Below are 19967 nucleotides of genomic sequence, written 5' to 3'. Positions count from 1 at the left end.
CAGTGGAACTGATCTCTGCCATCTGGAAAGCAGTTGTAATTCTGAGTGATCTTTAGCCCTCACCTGGAAGATTTGCAACCATGGTTTCCCCCAACAGACACTAAGGGGAAATTTATTTTACCTCAGAGCATCAACAGCAAACTGTTTAGAATGTTAGAGGGAAAGGCCAGTGAGGCCGCATATGCAAACGACCTCTGTGTTCCGAGGCAAAGGCGAATCAGGCCACATATGCAAATGACCTTTGTGTTCTGACTGGCTGTGGGGGGGAGAGGAACAGCAAACTGTTTAGAATGTTGGAGGCAGGACTCAGGCAAAGCAGCCAGTGGATAGGGAGACCCTCTGAATGACAGATCAGAGAGCGAACTGATTTTGGAGCGTGTTGGAATGTTCAGGGGAGTCCATGACCAAAACAGAATGATATATACCGGAGGATACTTCATCATATATATAAAGGAGCTTATATATACCTCATTGGCACGTGTATCAAATGGTTAAAGAACTGATTTAGCTAGTAAAATATTATACACATGTAATCTAAGGCATTCTAAAGTTTGAGAAAGTCTGAAAATAGAACATTGTTACATCCATCACACTCAAAAACATTGTGGGTACAGAACTACCTTCCCAGTAGCAATCTCCAGAATGGATTTCTCAGTGGCAGCCAGAAACATACAGTTTGCATTCTATATGCATATTTACTAGCATAATATCAGAAATATTAAAGTACAGTTGTCAATTGGGCATCATCTCAAGAACAAAATTTGTAATAGTGTCAGTAAATAGTGATGCATTTTCAAAGAAACACAGATAGCAGAATTCTTGCCCTACTCCTGAAAGCACTTAAGGTTCTACATGTGACTATAGCCAAGTTCCCTTTTTCCTCAGTGTACTAACACATACATGAATGCCATTCCTAGGTTTTCCCAGTCAGTACTAACAATCCCCTCCCCTTTATTGCCAAAACAGATTATGGCACAGACAAAAGAGATGAAGTTATCAGAGGGACAGCCCGAACTACACATGTTGCATATTAATGGATGGTTCTTGTTCTTTTGACATCCATATAATTTTTAATTTATAGTGAAAATTAGCAATAAGTAATAGTTGCTGTTAAATTTTAAAGCATTTCTTCTTTATAGACTCCACTGAAATGAACAGTTGTGAAATAATGACTGCAATTAAGTGATGGAAGTAACTATAATATTGTTATTTACTCATTGGCTGGAAGCTGGCTATCTGAAACAATTTCCTTTTTTTGAATCCATTTTTTAAAAGAACACTAGGTAGAAATAAATTTTACTTATATTTCCAAGTTTCTGGACTTAAGATTTCTGTCAGAAATGCAGAGAGAAATCAAACTACAGATCACGTGACTGCTGAAAGTAAAGCCTTGCTGAATTATACTTATCTGTCAATGAACAATCCAAGTGCAAAGACTGTACGCTAGGCTTGCCAAGTCCTCGCCGCTGGGAGATCGGGCCCCGGGGGGAACTCCACCCCGACGTGCACGTCGCCCGGAAGTGACGCGGGCACACCGAGCACACTGGATGCGGGGCCTATGTTTTTCTCTCGGATGGTCGTGCCCCCGCCCCCAGCGTGCCCACGTCACTTCCGGGCGACGTGGATGCGGCGTGCACGTGCACTCCAGCCGCCAGCCGGGAGTCCCCCGCTACGGCTGAATTCACACTTGGCAACCCTACTGTACGCAGCTAACAGTAAAAATATGGACTGCTTGCTATTGACCCTGCTGCATTGTGCCTGATCCGATCTGATAGAATGCTATCCATCAAGACAAACTTGTCAACACAATAGATAATAACACCTGATATAACATATGTAGACAAAAAGAAACAAGCAACACTTAATATACGAATGCCACTTACATACAGCATGAAATAAAAACTGAAAAGATCCAGATATCAGGCCCTCATAAAATTAATAAAAAAGAATACAGTATCTTACAGGTTTGAGACAGTTCACCAGTATAGCACTGACAGTCAAGTAACTGAGCAGTTACTCAAAAAATGGAGACCTCTCTGTATTGGGGTTGTTGTTGTTCAGTCGCACAGTCGAGTCCGACTCTTCGCAACCCCATGGACAAGATCTCGCCAGGCCCTCCTGTTTTACGCCGTCCTCTGAAGTTTGCTCAATTTCACGTTCGTTGCATCTATGACACTGTCTAACCATCTCATCCTTTGCCGTCCCTGTCTTCTTTGACCTTCAATCTTTCCCAGCATCAGGGTCTTCTCCAGTGAGTGCTCCCTTCTCATTTGGTGGCCAAAGTATTTGAGCTTCAGTTTCATTATCTGGCCTTCCAGGGAACAGTCAGGGTTGATTTCTTTGAGGATTGACTGATTTGTTCTTCTTGCAGTCCAAGGGACTCTCAAGAGTCTCCTCCAGCACCATAGTTCAAAAGAATCTATTCTTCGGCGCTCGGCCTTCCTTATAGTCCAACTCTCACAGCCATACATGACTACTGGGAATACCATTGCTTTGACCATGCGGACTTTTGTTGGCAGGGTGATGTCTCTACTTTTTATCATGCTGTTTAGGTTCGCCATCACTTTCCTCCCAAGGAAATCTTTTAATTTCATGGCTGCTGTCACAGTCTGCGGTGATCTGGGATCCCAGGAACGTGAAGTCTGTCACTACTTCCACGACTTCCCCTTCTATTTGCCAAGGAGTGATGGGGCCGGATGCCATGATCTTAGTTTTTTTGATGTTGAGCTTCAAGCCCACTTTTGCGCTCTCCTCTTTTACCCTGAGCAAGAGGCTCTTTAGGTCCTCTTCACTTTCTGCCATTAGAGTGGTATCGTCTGCATATCTGAGGTTGTTGATCTTTTCCCCAGCAATCTTAATTCCCGCTTGTGATTCATCCAGGCCAGCATTTCGCATGATGTACTCTGCATATATATTAAATAAGCAAGGCGACAATATACATCCTTGTCGTACTCCTTTTCCTATGCTAAACCAATCAGTTGTTCCATATCCGGTTCTAACTGTCGCTTCTTGGCCCTTATACAGGTTTCTCAAGAGACATGTGAGGTGGTCTGGTACTCCCATCTCTTTAAGGACCTGCCATAGTTTGTTGTGATCCACACAGTCAAAAGCTTTAGCATAGTCAATGAAGCAGAAGTAGATATTTTTCTGGTACTCTCTTGCTTTCTCCATAATCCAGCGAATGTTGGCAATTTGATCTCTAGTTCCTCTACCTCTTCGAAACCCAGCTTGTACTTCTGGTAGTTCTCTATCCACGTACTGTTGAAGCCTAGCTTGTAGGATCTTGAGCATGACCTTGCTAGCGTGTGATATGAGTGCAATTGTGCGATAGTTTGAACATTCCTTGGCATTGCCCTTCTTTGGGATTGGAATGTATACTGATCTTTTCCAATCCTGTGGCCACTGTTGCGTTTTCCAAATTTGCTGGCAAATGGAGTGCAGAACTTTAACAGCATCATCTTCTAAGACTTTGAATAGCTCAGCTGGAATACCATCACCTCCACTAGCTTTGTTGTTAGTAATGCTTTCTAAGGCCCATTTAACTTCACATTCCAGGATGTCTGGCTCGAGGTCAGTGATTATACCGTCGTGGTTGTCAAGGACATCGAGGTCTTTCTTGTATAGTTCTTCTGTGTATTCTTGCCATCTTTTCCTAATCTCTTCTGCTTCTGTTAGGTCCCTACCGTTTTTGTCCTTTATCATGGCCAGCTTTGCATGGAACGCTCCCTTGATTTCTCCAATTTTCTTGAAGAGATCTCTAGTCCTTCCCATTCTATTGTTTTCTTCTATTACTTTGCACTGTTCATTCAGGAAGGCCTCCTTATCTCTCCTTGCTGTTCTCTGGAAATCTGCGTTCAGTTGGGTAAATCTTTCCTTTTCGCCTTTGCCTTTCGCTTTCCTTCTTTCCTCTGCTATTTGTAAAGCCTCATCAGAAAGCCACTTTGCTTTCTTACATTTCTTTTTCTTTGGGATGGTGGTGATTGCTGCCTCCTGTACGATGTCACGAACCTCTGTCCATAGTTCTTCAGGCACTCTATCTATCAAATCCAGACCCTTGAATCTATTCTTCACCTCTACTGTATATTCATCAGAGATGAGATCTAGGTCAAACCTGAATGGCCTAGTGGTTTTCCCAATTTTCTTCAGTTTAAGTCTGAATTTTGCAACTGTATTGGGGAGGGGGATGTAAAAGCCATTCTGCTTCAGACCAGTAAATCTTCAAATTCTTGAATACCTCTCATCATCAAATGAAGAGTAAGAGGAAACCTCAGGATAAAAATTATGTGAGAAATTTAGTCTTTGTATATGCCTGATATCTAATATATGATGCTATTATTTGAAATACCTAGAAGGACTATTTTCTCCCAGTGCATAATTTCCATAAATCTCTCTTATCATAGTAAATTTATATATTTTTGTGTTTCAATATAATCTGCTACCTGCAATGGAGCTCTGCTCATGCAAGAGGCAAAAGGTAATGATTACTCACCCTTTCCCTAACCTCTTGACTGGTTCAGCTATTACTTCATGCAGGTCACATGACCCAGGATAAACTTTACCAAGGTTGGAAAAGAGTAACATTTTCACCTGTATAGTGCATCTACTTGAAGAAGATCAGAAGAACAGCCTACAGGGGACAGCTGAAGGACTGCTAGTTAGCACAGCTAGACAAGGGACTTCCCACAATTTCAAATTATGTCCTTCCTGTCTCCTGATTGGCTCTTTGGAGACTTCCTGCTTCAAGTAAGCCCTCCCGCCTTCATTCCTGTCTCTCACAGCAGTTAGTCAGTTAGTTAAGCCTCTCTCCCTCTCCTCTGTTCTATCAGAGTTTATTTCTTCTTTAATAAACCAAGTTATTTTCTTTAAACAGTTAGTGTTCCGTTCTTCTGCATGTTTAAACTCTGCCAGCAGGAAATGGCTGCTGGGCAGGGCCGGTGCCAGGTTTTTTTTTGCACACTAGGCGAGGCTACTTTCTGGCACCGCGCCCCCTCCATGCATCCACCAATCTTCAAACATAAATGCATTTTAGGAAGAATGAAAAACACAAAATTTGAAATTGCTAATTTCTTTTTTTTTTTAATTGTGAGAACAAGTAATAACAAATCACAAAGCATTTTGAAAAATCCTAGTAATTGTGATGTTGAAATTTAAGTCTCTTTGATGTTTCTATTTCAGGCACATCGTAATCTCATTTTGCGTGCCTTTTCTTTAGCAAATTTTGTCACTAATTCCTTCAAGTCAAGCACTGATGCTTCAGCATAGTCAACTGAAATAGTGGCCAAACCAAGTAGTCTCTTTTGCAGCATTGTCAGCTGGTTCAGTGCAGGATGATGCTGTGAAGCCTAAGCCAATGATTTCAGTGTGGGTTGCTCTCAAGGAAACATGTTGCATGGGATTGTAGCCAAAGTGCATTTGCTGTGAATTGGGAAGCCACTATTGCAAATTAGCCATAAGAAACCAAACCCCCACTCGTGGGATAGGGCGGGGTATAAATAAATAAATAAACCAAAGAAAACTTGAATTAAGACCCAAAAGGTTAGAGAAATAGGAATTAAAGGGATAAATAATTGGATACTACAAAAAACATAGATATAAACAAATATTCAAAAAACACGCATTTATTATAATACATTTTAAAAATTATAGGCCCAAACAATAGCCTCAGATCAGAATAAAATCATATATAAATATCAAATATAAATTACGCTTGACCACTGAAGAAGGCCATTTGGCCGAAATGCATATGTCAGGGTCACATATGGTTTAGGTTTGATATTTATGTGTGGTTTTATTCTGATTTGAGGCTATTATTTGGGCCTATAACTGTTTTTAACCTTACTGTAATAAACACGTGTTTTTTGTAGAGACATCCAACTATTTGGCTCTTTGATTCCTATTTCTCTAACCTTTTGGTTCTTAATGCAAATTAGCCACAGACACCGTTCTCTTGCCTCCTTTTCAGCATCTTCAATAGGGAGGTGCTATGGGGGGGGGAGAACCAGGGCTCAGTGGCAGAGAGCATGTGCTTTGCACACTGAAGCTCTCCAGTTCAATCCCTGGCATCTCCAGGTAGTATGTGAAATTCTCTCTGCCTGAGACAATCAAGAACTGCTGCCAGTCATATTATACAGTGTGGCTGTATAATATAAAATTAATAAAAAGATAATTTAATAAAAAAAGAACTGCTGCCAGTCAGAACAGGCAATAGTGGTTTTGATAGACCAGTGACCTGTCTCAGTATAAGGCAGTTTCATGTGTAACACTGACCTTGCTTGCAGGGCTGTTGTAAGGATTATGGGCATGATGACTGTATGCACAAGACAACACTATTGTGCTATGTAAGGGCTAACAAATTTTTCAATGGAGAACTGTCACATCAGTCTGTGTTTAATCGCTCTCTGAAGACCCATGGCACAGTGGCTTCTGCTAAAGCAAAGTGGGTTTGACCCTGTGTGCGGCCTAAATGGGAAACATACAAACTGCTGTGAGCTTCTGTGAGGAAGAGTGCAGTTGAATAAATAAATACCATCCATGGACACTATAGCTTAAAAGGTCTTCTTCCATTGGTGGTTTCCTCTGCTTTCTGTGTTCCCCTGATTACCCTGATTTATTTATTTATATTCCAACACATGAAGCTGCCTTATACTGAATCAGACCTTCAGTCCATCATGGTCAGTGTTGTCTACTCAGACAGACTGACACCTGGCTCTTCACGCTCTCATCATCTGCTACCCAATCCTTTCAACTGGAGATGCTGTGGACTGAACGTGGGGCTTGGCTGCAGGGGAACAGGATCCTGATCTGCTTGGATACACTGGTAGCACAGTAAACCTGGATGAGGAGGGTACAGCAAAAAGAGAGGAGGCAAAGGAGGAGCTGTCCCCAATGTGCACATAGTCAGACACTAGCAGATACCCAGAATTAAACTTTGTTGGTCTTAAAGGTACCACTAGACTCAAACTTTGAATTCCTTTGTGTTTTGATTGTTCCTAATAAAAGTTATTACGTGGATTCTGCTTTGTGTTTTTATTTATAATTCCACATTCTGTGCACTATGCCAGCTGGGGCCATTTGGTGTCCACATTGTTGTTTAATTTTGTATTCCTGGTCATATGTACTAACATTCAGTTTTGTATACACAGTTCTATTGCACTGTTCATTTGTATTATTCATTGTATATCTTATACTGTATGTTCACATGGTTGTTTGCATTATCGTTCAATTTTGTTCTCCTAGTCCTACTGCATTGTTCATGCAATGTTCTATATTGTATGATTTTTTTCACTCTCTGCACTTTGTAATCTGCCTTGAGTCTCAGCGAGAAATGCTGGGTATAAATAAGCCCAATACAAGAGATAACAATTCCACTCCTAATTACTTTAAGGCACCATCTTACAGCTCACATTTTACAAAACATCTTTTTATAAAAACATACAAACATACATTTTCCATGTGTGTCATAGTATTTAAGATAAGATTTTAGTTGATGAGAAAGAGGTGCCTTTTTTTTTTTTTACATTAAGGCAAATCAGTATGTTCAATGCTGGTTTTGGGGAAAAGGGGAAAGAAAATAAACCCACAGGTGGAATGATATTAAATTTGCTATTTAAAATTGGGAGTATTATTTTAAAAATTACCTCTTAGTAGATGCCACTATTCCACATTCAAAATGTTTTCTTTGTACTTGAGAAACAATAGGAATGTCTTTGATTCTATACAGGATTTGCAAAAGCTTACATCATACAAATGCTTTCAGCATTTAAGCAAATGTATTGTTACCCATATAATTATTTCTGGAGAAGTTATTATGTCTCTTTAGTGTTAATTTCATTAACACTTTGCTAGTAGAGGTTTGGTTGTGCATAAGTGGTTGTAAGGTTCTTTACCAATACTATTAAAAAGATAATTTCCATGTTATTTTGGACTGTTACTTCTTAAAAGGGTGCAATTACTGAATTAAAACAATAACAGGGAAAAGTCCAAAAAAGATGACAGAAAAAGACAGTTCCACTCTCTACGATACTAATGAGGGCTGTGGAATCAGCATTCTGTGCAATGGGATCCCCTGTATCTTCTGTCTTTTGTTGAGCCTCATTTGTGGAATCAATATGCACAATAGCAAAATTGTCTCCCTTTCACAGAAGGTGAAGAAGTATAAGTACTACCTTTCCATTTCACTTAGAATCTTGGTTTTCATACCCCATCAATAATACTTGCAAATAGAAGACTTTAAGCTGCAATAGGTTTTTGACAAATCTGTTTCCTATACTTGGATGTTTTTAGTAGTTTAAAACATACTAAAATGTGGTAACAGCATAAAATGAATTCTGTCATTTAGAAAAAAAGTGTTATATTATTCATTCATTATTGATTAATCTCTGAGGTGAATATATATTAAGAACTATCTATCTATTTATCTATCTAATCACTAAGTGTATGTTAATCAATATTTTTTTATTATAGTTCATTGTACAAAGAATCAAATGGGGATGACAGTAATTTCCTTCAAATGTACAAACTCTGACATTCCCTATTTACTTTTTAAAACAGAATTTTTAAACAAAAAACAAGGAAGAAAATATTTTAAGAGTGTTTGTGGGTCCACTTTGAAAGTACTGTATCTTGGATATGACTTTCACAGTCTGCTGGCAGTTTGTAGGAAAAACACCACACCTGTGACTCTGCTGTTGATTAATGAGTCTTTCAACTTATCGCTACCATCTGAAGAAGGGCCATGGCCCTTCCAAGCTTCACTGGTTCATTCACTTTCAACTGCAGTGCTCTCTAGCTTTCTTCTATACAGAAAACTACACCTGGTTAAAGCAAATGAAAACCTCAATATGTCATTTTCCAGACAAGTCAAAAAGCATGTAAAACTAGACAAAAGATGTATTCAAGCAACATGAATACAGTTTTGTCATAACCTGTCAATCTAGAGAGGCTAATAAAAAAAGCTTGCTTCAGTGACATATTTCATATTGCAAACTTTGAGAATGACAATAGTGACTTCTTTCTTTACTATATAGATGCAGATCCTACAACATAGGATTTTACCCCACAAAACAATGCTCTGTTGCAGATACAAGAAAAATCATGTCCATATAAAATAGCCCACTGGGTATGTTTAAGTTGTATCTGAATTGTGTTAAGGAGTGCAAAGAGTGTCATATCTTGAAAGGCCTTTTTAGTCCTATCTTTATCATACTTTGCCCTACTTCAACTAATACATCGCTCTTTTCTCACATCTTTTACAGCGCCCCCCTAGATACGCAACATATTTTATGGACTGTCTAAAAGCCGTGATTTGGTGAAAGATATTTTAAGAACACAAAGGGAATGTTGCTTTTTATGCTACACTTACTGTGTCTTAATTTCACAGTACACAATGACAACAGCGTATGTTGATCACTAGTGAGAAATCAATGTCAATGGTATAAGAAGTATCACGGAAGTGAATATCCCAAAAGAAAAAAAAATCCCATGAACATACCTTTATTATCCCATGAACATACCTTTATTATCAATATATTCCTATCAAAACCCTCATTAAACATGTACCTCTCTACAAACTATGTGATATCCAAACTGACTGATCAATTATATTTTGTAAGCGGACTAAAAGTCTGATCTTCTTAGAAGTCAATTTCGATATCACATAGTTTGTACAGAGTTACATTAATGAGAATTTTGGTAGGAATACATTGATGTTTTAATGATTATATTTAGTTAATATTCATGATTTTTCTTTTTGGTTATTCATGAGTGGAAAATGGCATTAAAAATGGCATTCTCAAAATATACACATCACATATTAAAAATATTACATTCACTTCCAAACTGTTCATTTTTGCTTTTGATAGAAAACCCTATAATCTAACAAAAACAGCTGGACCAAGTACTGCTTGAAAAAGAATGGTACAAACAATTCCTCATGAACTGGATTCCAAAGATTTACAGTTGGAGACCAGTTATCTTTGGTGTGGAATCCTATCCCCCATGCCCTTCAAGCGCTATGAAAAGCATTTAGGCCAAAACATTTATAGTTTTGGTTGGCTGTCATTTCGTAGAAAAAGAGGTGCAGGAACTCATTAGCCTATAACTAATTAGCATATGCCACGCCCCCTGACATCACCGGAAGTGATGTCAGAAGGGGAAGCAAAAAAGGGGGGGAGGCATCTTCAAAAGCCTCCCCTTCCTTCCCTTCCCCAGCAGAGAAGAGAGAAGGGGTTTAAAGTTTAAACCACTTCTCTCTAGAGTATTCTATGGCCCCAATTATCGTTCAGTCTTTAATTTGCCATTCCACAGCAAGACAATAAAACAGCAGCAGAACAACTCCAGGTCTTCCTGGATAACTCATCTGTTCTAGACCCCTTTCAGTCTGGTCTCAGAACAGGCCGTGGGATATAGACAGCACTGGGCCTTGGTTGATTTTCTTGGTTTGACTGTGGACAAGGGCCAAGCCTTTCTGTTATTCTTCCTGGATCTGTCAGCAGTGTTTGATACTGTGAACCACGACATCTTGTTGAGGAGTCTGGAGGCACAAGTAGGGATTAATGGTTCTACCTTGGATTGATTAAAATCATTCTTTATAGGCAGGATTTACAGAGTTGCTGTTTGAGACCACCTGTCATTAGTGTGGGACTTGTCTTGTGGGATTCCTCAGGGCTCAGTCATTCCCCATACTACTCAATCTCTATGTAAAGCCCTTAGGAGAAATCATTTGGGATAGGCTGTCATCAACATGCTGATAACACCCAGCTGTAGAGTCTTCAACCAATGCTGATAATACTGTAGAGTCTTCAACCAATGCCTTACTGCTGTGGCTAAATGGGTAAGGACGAACAAATTAAGATTGAATCCTGATAAAACGGAGGTAATGCTAGTTGATAAGGCAGAAGTTTTGAAGGACACTGTGCTTCCCCCCTTCTGGTGGTTCCAGCTGATCCTTGCTCATTTATTTAAGAAGGGATTATACAAGATCCAGCAGTATTAATGGAAAAACAAGTTAATGCAGCAGTGAAAAAAGCATTCTACCAGCTTCATTCATCCCAGAAGATCCACAAACACACATTGACAGCAGTGATATGGCCACATGGATGCATGCTATGATTACCTTGAGATGAAACTATTATAATGCTGTCTACATGGGTCTGCCCTTAAAGACAATATGAGAGTTCCAGTTGGTGCAGAATGCAGCAGCCCAGGTACTGTCAGATCCTGGGCATAACATCCCATTCTACATACATTGCACGGGTTACCAATCAGTTACGAAATCCAATTCAGGGTTCTAGTTATCACCTACAAAGCCCTTAAAGCATTCGACCCACACACCTGCAGGACCACCTCTCCTGCTAGGCTCTTCAATAACAGCTTCAGTCATCTGAGCAGAAGTCCTCAAAAAGTGCAACACTGAAAATTGGCAGCTGCCCATTTACATGCATTCTCAGTGGTGGTTTCCTGCTTATGGAACAGCCTGCCTGAGCTGGTGATGAAGGCTCCCATAAAACAGAAAAGTTCAGGAGAGCATTTTTAAAAGAGAGATTGAACCTGTATTAGAATGGAACAACCCAGGAAGACACCTTATAATGGAACAGGATGTAGTACATTGCTATTACTGCAGGACAAGCGGGGAACGGTAAGGAACTTGCAGGGCCATGGGACAGCAGTACTGATGGGGGGCAGGGAGTCTGGCATTGATGGTGGAGGGCAGGGAGCTGCTCTGAGCCAGCAGTGGCAATGGTGGGGAAGCGGCAGAAAGCCCACTGGTGAGTGGAGGAGGTATGTCTGGTGGCTACAAGGAGGCTGAGAGCTGTGGCAGGCCCAGCAGTAGAAGTAAAGTGTCTCTCTGAGCTTCGGCGGTACCTTGAAGGCCACTTGGCATCAGAAGCAGCCACAGAGGGCCACCTGATGACAATGGCGTTGTAGCTGGCCCCTCAGGACCCATGAAAGTGGGCAAGGATGGGGGTGGAAATGCCTTCACCCCTGGACAGCACCCCTGCCACCAGCTCCAATGGTGAAAATAGAAAAGGAAGCCTGGGTCCCAGTGGCAGCTGCCTCACCACCAGGAGCTTCCCCAAATGTGGAGATGGGGGACTCTGAGTCCTGCATTGACAGAGGAGGTAGGTGTGTTGTTCTGTGCTTGCCCAGATAATACTCTTGAAATTGGTGGGGGATTTAAATCCCTGAATGTATTTTTTCAATGTTTTCAGATTTTTCTGAAAACCTAGAGAGTCCCCCAAGTTTGCAGAAGTATCTGTTTTATGGCATTGTGGACCCAATCTACAGATTTAAGTATCCATGGATGGACGCATACTTGACTATTAAATATATGATTAATTGCTTCTACTGCACTGCTGTATATCTTGTAATCTACTTCCTGTTATTGTTCATAGTATACCTTGCCTTAGACAATTAACTATTTGCATTGTTCTCTAATCCTAGTCCAACTGCATTGTTTACTGGTTGCCTTATGCTCACTGATTGCACAGCTTTATATCTTCTAGTCTGCCCTGAGTCTCAGAAAGAAAGGTGGACTATAATCAAAGTGACTAAATAGATGCACAAGGCACTTTATAGCATAAAAGTTAGCAGAGTCCATCCTCTGCCCCAAGATAGAAAGTGAATAGAAATTCATGCAACAAACAGCCCTTAAATTCTGAGCAACACCACAAGCCTATGAATATTTAGGATTTTAGATTACGTCCAGTTTTGCTTGAAACTTGGGCTCATCTACACAAGCATTTTGGACTGTAATTCAGTTGTTGCCAAACACTATATTACAATAGAGCTTTAGATACATCATCAGGAATACGGATCTTGTTAAAGGAGTACATGGAAAAGAGTTCATATTTAAGTGTGTGCATGAGAGAAAGTAAAAACATTAAACTTGAAAAAAGTATTCAAGAACAAAAGCCATAGCCATGCAATACGTTTTATTAATACTATTAATACCAAACAAAAATTACACAGCACAGTATGAAAGCTTTCAAGCTCTTCAAAATTCTTCAACAGACTGGATTAAAAAGCAGACAGGAGTGGAGGAAAAAAGTCTCTTAGGCAGTCTAATGCAAGAGGTTTGGAGAGATTTGCAGTACAATCCTAATAGAGGTGCCAAACAGTGACCACCACCCAGCAGGAGACCAAAGGGCAAGGACGTATCTACTACATGACATCATTTCCAGGGCAAACCTAGAAGTGAGCACAGCAAAGGCTCAGGCCTCAAGTGGCCCTGCTCGAATATAATCACTCCACTGACTCAGCCTTCAGTTACTATTCACAGTTACAAATGATAGCAGGGCATCCAGTTCTGTTGCAATCATGAGTCACTGTTCAATAAATTCAGTCAATCAATCTTTCCTTATTTTAATTTTCCTCACTCTCTTTCCACATTTTTCCATGGGACATCTGTGTGCTTTGCCTCAGAAAAGAGCCTTGAGCAGGGGTTTTCAGTTACCAAGTGGTGGCTAGTATTCTCTCACATTTAGATAGAGCCATCCCACTGCTTTTCTCTGGACAGTGAGAGGAAAATGGGAGAGCTGCAGAGATACATACATTGTGATTTCACTTACAGGTTTTCACCAGAAGTGTCATCACAAATATCCTGTGACACTCTAGGAATTACCATAGAGATGGCTATGATGTCACCTATGGGTTTTCTCTGCAAGTAATGTTTGATGCACACAGTGGTTTTTAAAAGGCTTCTGCCCTCCCAGGCAATCCTATGCTTGTACCTTTAACAAGAATGCAGAGAAAAATGCATCCTAGCTATGAATGTAGGAAAGAACTTGGCTGGGATTCATAAAGAAAAGAAGGAAGACGACAAAGTTTGGTTAAGGAGGGTATTGACAGTCTGCAAGCCCTAGACTGGTAGTAAGTTCATTAAGACTGTTATTTTACTTTTACAGTAAAGAGCAAATAGCAAGCAGCTGAGCTTGCCCGGGCACTTCCATTGTGCCTTAATGAACCAGCTGCTCCTGATTTATCTTACCATTTGCATGGACAAAGTGGGAGACCTGCAAAGACTTATGGCGAGGCATCTCATTGTCCCTCCCTCACTATTTCCTCTTTAACATCCCTGAAAGCCCCTACAGCCTCCTGTTTTGCTCCTTCCTTCACTCCTTCCCACTCACCAGCCAACCTACCTTTATCTGTGCCCCCAGTCTTCAGTTTCCCCTCCTTCCCTCCCTCTGCCAGCTTCTACCCAGAAAAGCCGTGATGGAAGTAAGAAGTGGGGTCCCACAAGGATTGGTACTGGGGCCAATTCTGATTAATTTATTCATAAGTGATCTTGAAGTAGGGGTGAGTAGTGTAGTGGCCAAGTTTGCAGATGACAAAAATTATTCAGGATGGTGGAAACCAAGGCTGACTGTGAAGAGCTCCAAGAGGATCCCCACAAACTGAGTGAGTGGACCACAGTGTGGCAAATGAAGTTCAGTGTTGGTAAGTGTAAAGTGATGCACAATGGGACAAAAGAATCCCAACTTCAAGTATAGGCTAATGGAGTCTGAACTTGCTGTGAAGGAGATCTTGGGGTCGTAGTGGATAGCTGAATGAAAGTCTCAACCCAGTGTGCTAAAGCAATGAAAAAGGCAAACTCTGTGTTGGGGATTATTAGGAAATGGATTGAAAATAAAACAGCTGATGTTATAATGCCCCTGTATAGATTTATGGTGCAACCTCATTTTTAATACTATGTACAGTTCTGGTCACCATATCTCAAAAAAGAAATTGCAGAGCTGGGGAAAAGTACAGAGGAGGGAAACCAAGATGATTAGGGGGGTTGGAGCACCTTCCTTATGAGGAAAGGCTGAAGAGACTGGGACTTTTCAGTTCAGAAAAGAGACGACTAAGGGGGGGACATGATAGAGGTTTATAAAATTATGCATAGGGTGGAGAGAGTTGACAAAGATACATGTTTCTTGCTCTCCCACAATACTAGAACTCGAGGGCATCCAATGAAGCTGATGGGCAGTATATTCAGGACAGACCAAAGGAAATACTTCTTTACACAGAGTGATTCAAATGTGGAATTTTCTGCCAGAGGATGTAGTGGTGGCCACAGCAATAAACAGTTTTAAAAGGGGATTAGATAGATTCATGGAGGATTATCAGTGGCTACTAGCCATGGTGACTGAGGGGAACCTCCACATTCAGAGTCACTAAGACTCTGAATCCCAGAGCCAGGAGGCAACATCTGGGGAAGGTCTTGACCTCTATGCCCTATTGTTGGCCCTCCGAAGGAACTGATTGGCCACTGTGTGAGACAGGATGCTGGACTAGATGGACTACTGGTCTGATCCAGCAGGGCTCTTCTTATGTTCAGGTTGTGTAGTACTGTCCACTTGGGCTAAGTGGCACAGTGGTGAACCCATAAGGACTTGCTTGGGGCACCTCACTTTCCCCTGCACCTCCTTCTGTCACTATTTCCTCTTTTGCTGTTATATCCTCACCTTGTGGTGCTTCCATCTCTCCTTTCCACTCACCAGCCAACCTACCTTTTTTTCTTTCCCCCCATCTTCAGGTATATTTATTATTTGTTTACTTCATTTATACCCCACCTTTCTCCACAATGGGGACCTAAACACTCCCTCTGTCCATCTCCCAGTGCATGTCATCCACAAGGGTGACCAAGGCTGTTCCAGTCACATAACCAAGCCTAAACCCAGACTGGAAGGGATCTAAACAATTTCCTTATCCAGGAATGCTTGGAGTTGTCCAGCCACCACCCGTTCAATCATCTTGCTCAAGAATAGAACATCTGAGAACCAGCCAATCCTGGTCATTGCCTCCCTCCCTGGAAAAGGCTTGGGAATAGTCTGGACCCCTTTGTGGCCTACTATGCTCTGACCTTCTCTTTGGCCTGGTCCCATCAGGCCACCATAGAGAGGCATGACTTTTGTTTCTGGCCTGCTAGATTTTAAAGCCACTAACGTTGCCAGTACCTGCTTCTGCCAACCTGAGGAAGCCAAGTCCCACAGGTGCACTGAGCTGAGCCTATGGAGCTGTAGGCAAGTCCTGCGTTCTCCTGCCCCGCCTTTGCAAGTCCTACCTTCCTGCCCTGCCTTTGCAGTGATCACAGGACCTACATCAGAGATCCCATCTGGCTCAGGCAAGATATTTCCTATAAACAATAAGAAACCTGCATTCTTTAATCTTTGCGACTGTTATACAAACAATCCATTCCAAAGGACAATGTCAAGCCCCTTAAAAATGTTCTGTTTGATACTAGAATTGCTTTAAGGCTAAAAATCTAATATCCATTTTGATATTCATGTGTACTACAGAAAATATATCAAAACACAGATGTGTTATGTGCTGCTAGGCATTCTGGAGCATGACCAATGGGGTACTGGGTCAGAACCATTTCCACAAATTGTTGGAGGAGATCCAGTGCATTATTACAGTAATTGGAGCTCAGAGAGCTGAATGCCAAAACACAGGAACTCAGATCAGAACAAAAAGATCTGACCCCCCCCCCCTTTTGTATATATTTTATAATATTTTGGCCAACTGTCATTTGAAGTAGTTGTACTTTCTGCACAGCATGAGGGTCTCTTTTTACAGCATCACTGTTCTTCTTTAAATTTTTTTAAAAGCTATTTATCATCTTTTTTCTACACTTACTGATCAGACTTATACATCTTTAATGCCATAAAAAGGTACTTCTGCATGCTCAATTGAACTTGCTAATATACTTTGCAAATGCATGACAATAAAAGAGTTTTTAAGCGTGTTGATGGAACAAGATTTTAAAACAGCATTTTCTGAATATATGGATAGTCAACAACACAGTAAACATTATAAATGTAAACATTTCTGCCATAAATAGCTCACCATATGGCAACCATTCACAACAGATGCTGTCTGTGTATCCACTAAAATATACATGATTTATTCAGTTTTGCTCTATGAAATTCTAAACTGGTAAAAACTAGCTACTTGAAAGTATTACAGGTGGTATCGTATTACATAGCTGTTGATTTGAGAAATAAATACTACAACTTTGTCCAACAGTATCCATCATACATGCATTATTAAAGGAAACAGTATTTCCTAACTGCAGGCCGCACAGTTTTATAGGCGCATGTGCAACAGCCAAGGTCTTTATTGCATGTTTAGTTCAAATAAGCTGAACCTACATGAACAGTGCCCCAGCCAAAGTGGAATCATACCCTTCTAAATTCATTGGCTTCAACAGACTTGGTGTAACTCTGTTTAAAATGACACTGAGTCAGCTCTGTGCTACTGGAGTGCAAATTACAATTCAGTAAATGGTAAAAACAATAACTGTTCCACTTAACATATAACTAATTTTGAATCATGCACTAAACTTTCAGTATTGATTTACTTTTCAATTACATGCTTTGTGTTATTAGTACACTATCTTCTCACACAAAGTTCAACATTCCATAGGAGTGCATTTTAATAACACGCACAATATGTTGGCTTCGCTTTGCAACACCCTCCTTACCTGCAACTTTTAGTATATGTTTATCTACCTAATGGATAAACATTCCATGCATCTGATGAAGCGAATTGTGACTCATAAAAACTTGGAATAAACACTGTTAGTTTTCACAGGTGCCACTGTTTTATTTTGCTGCTACAGACTAACATGGCTACCCATCTGGAATTCCATTCTCATCAGTACATCATTTGGTCCAGATATAACTGTAGCTCTTTATTGTTAAGTAACAGATCTTTACCACATGGCTCATGAATACTCTGTAGACAATTTATATGTGCAGAACTCTTAAATCATATTTAAGATATTACTGCAAGCTAGTACAGGCAATCCCTCATACCTGTATCTATTTTTTTTCTACACATAGTAATCAATCAGTTACAAATATACTAAAATCCACATTTCTCATGCCAGCATGTTCATTTGAATTGATCATTAGGATACACTAAAGTCAGAAAGGGCTATATACTAGGATATAAAGATCCCCAGGCATGCACATCAAGGCTCTCACAATTTGTTCTTCTGACTATAGCTTCTCTTGTTGCATTGTCACTCTTTAGACTCCCTCACCTTTTAGATCAGCTTGTTTAAGCAGTATGGATAGTTGCAGTAGGAAGGAGACTCAGAAATTCTAATGCACACCTAGAAATTTTCCAGATAGTCCTATAGAGTCCTCCCATATTTATTTTTCGACTTTTATTTAACTTTTCCCTTCCCTCAGTCCACTAATTTAAAATATGATTTTCCAAGTTGCCTTATATTTTATCTCATAAAGGAATTGTATGCAAAACACAAGGGTTACAGTACTGTAAGATATTTATATGCCAAAATGCTGTTACCTGTGCATCAGTAGCATCTTCAAGGTCATTTTATTTAGTCCAGGATAACTTGGCAGAAAATCTGACCAATCCCATTTCCACTCAATAATGGTGGACTGTTGATATATAAGAAGAAGGTATTGTTAGTTATTAATCAGAGTTAATATCAGTAAATTAAAGCTCCAGCTGTGATAGACTAACTAAGGAGGAGGGGGGGCCTGGAACAAGGGCTTAGACAGATAACATCAATCATGCCTACAGAAGAAGGGTATTATTCTAATAAGACAGCAATTAATTTATAAATCCATTTGGGGATGTAGCCATTATTTATATAAAGATAAATCAATTTTAAATCCTTATTCTTCCAACTGTTAATAGCATTTTGTCAAACTACTTTATCTGAAAGCCTGAAAAAGCAAAATAATTGTCAACTTTTGCAGCAATTTACATTTTTTTTACTATCAGCAAAGGTTTATCAATAGGAAAACCTTAACATAACCAGAATTTGGGATTATACTGTGTCTTAACTAGTGCAAAATGTTACCTATCCACTACTTTAAGGCAGTCCAGTTATCAAACGGTTATTATAAACAACTACAAACACAACACTGACACATGTAATATTCTCTAGTTTATTCAGTAATATTTAATGTTTTAGAAATTGTGTGAAATTGCTATATACAATAAGGATATACAATGCAATGTGTGAATATATAACATTAATGAATATTATATAATACCAAAATCTGTCATTATGTAGAAGTTGACTTTGTATGCCCCATGCACATGGGACCCCTTCCAGTAAAAGCTATTCCTGAGTGTCAAAAGCAGGGAAAGATTTTCCCTTATCAGAAAGGGAGAAAGTAAAAATTTATATTCAGGGCTGTAACTGAGGTGATATGTTCTGTTGTTGTTCAGTTGCACAGTCGAGTACGACTCTTTGCAACCCCATGGACCACATCACGCCAAACCCTCCTGTCTTCCGTGTTGGATCCCCAAGCATCGAGAATAAATCCACGTTTTGAAGAAAAGCAAAATTTATTTCAAAGCATTGGAAAGACACTCAAACACGTTCTTTGTTAGAACTGACTACAAACGGTTAGGGCAAACAAGATAAAGGGATTTGAACCAGGTACAGGACCAATGGGGCACTTTCCCGCTGGCGGGTGAAAGGAAACGGTTACGCGCTCATTCCCTGAGAACCAAGCTATCTCCAGACATAATACAGGTGCAGTTCCCAGGCTCTAAAAGCAACAAGCTGGCAGTAAAGCATACTCCCCCAATACATCCTCCAGTTGTTTGGCTTAGGCATTACAGCAGAGTAAAATACAGGCGTACAGGCAGGGGGGGGTGAGCAACTGTACAGAGATACAACCAACACAGAACACCATGGCAGCTTGCTGACATACTGCCCCCTCAAAAATACACATTAACCACCTTCTCCCGGGCAGGGCGGGAGAACTCCCGGTTTGGGCGAGAGACCTCCCGGTTTGTCCGGGAACTTCCTGTGGAATTCACGAAGCAGGAAAGGGGCCCGAATATCCCCTTCTTCCACCCATTCGCGGTGCTGGGGTCTGAAGTCAATCCATTCGATGAGGTACCAGAGCTTACCACGTTTAAGTCTGGAATCCAGGATATCAGCAATCTCAAAATGTTCATCCCCCTCAAGGAGAATAGGCGGAGGG

The 19967-nt window shown here is 40.4% G+C and overlaps 1 protein-coding gene across 1 annotated transcript in view; it reads right to left on the bottom strand.

The window, feature by feature from the left end:
- Positions 1–10693: 10693 nt before the first annotated feature.
- KIAA0825 (KIAA0825 ortholog) overlaps positions 10694–19967 on the bottom strand; it is a 162227-nt gene continuing 152953 nt past the window's right edge. Inside the window, exons 18-19 of the mRNA XM_015427715.1 lie at positions 18304–18398; positions 10694–10823 (exon numbers count right to left, since the gene is read on the bottom strand). Coding sequence (XP_015283201.1) covers positions 10694–10823; positions 18304–18398 — 225 coding nt within the window. The remainder of the gene's footprint in view (positions 10824–18303; positions 18399–19967) is intronic.

Source organism: Gekko japonicus, unplaced genomic scaffold (assembly GCF_001447785.1).
Source record: "Gekko japonicus isolate JY-2015 unplaced genomic scaffold, Gekko_japonicus_V1.1 scaffold363, whole genome shotgun sequence".
Classification (NCBI taxonomy): Eukaryota; Metazoa; Chordata; class Lepidosauria; order Squamata; family Gekkonidae; genus Gekko; species Gekko japonicus.
Note: the sequence above shows the minus strand (reverse complement) of the source record. Positions and strands in the feature narration are given on the sequence as shown.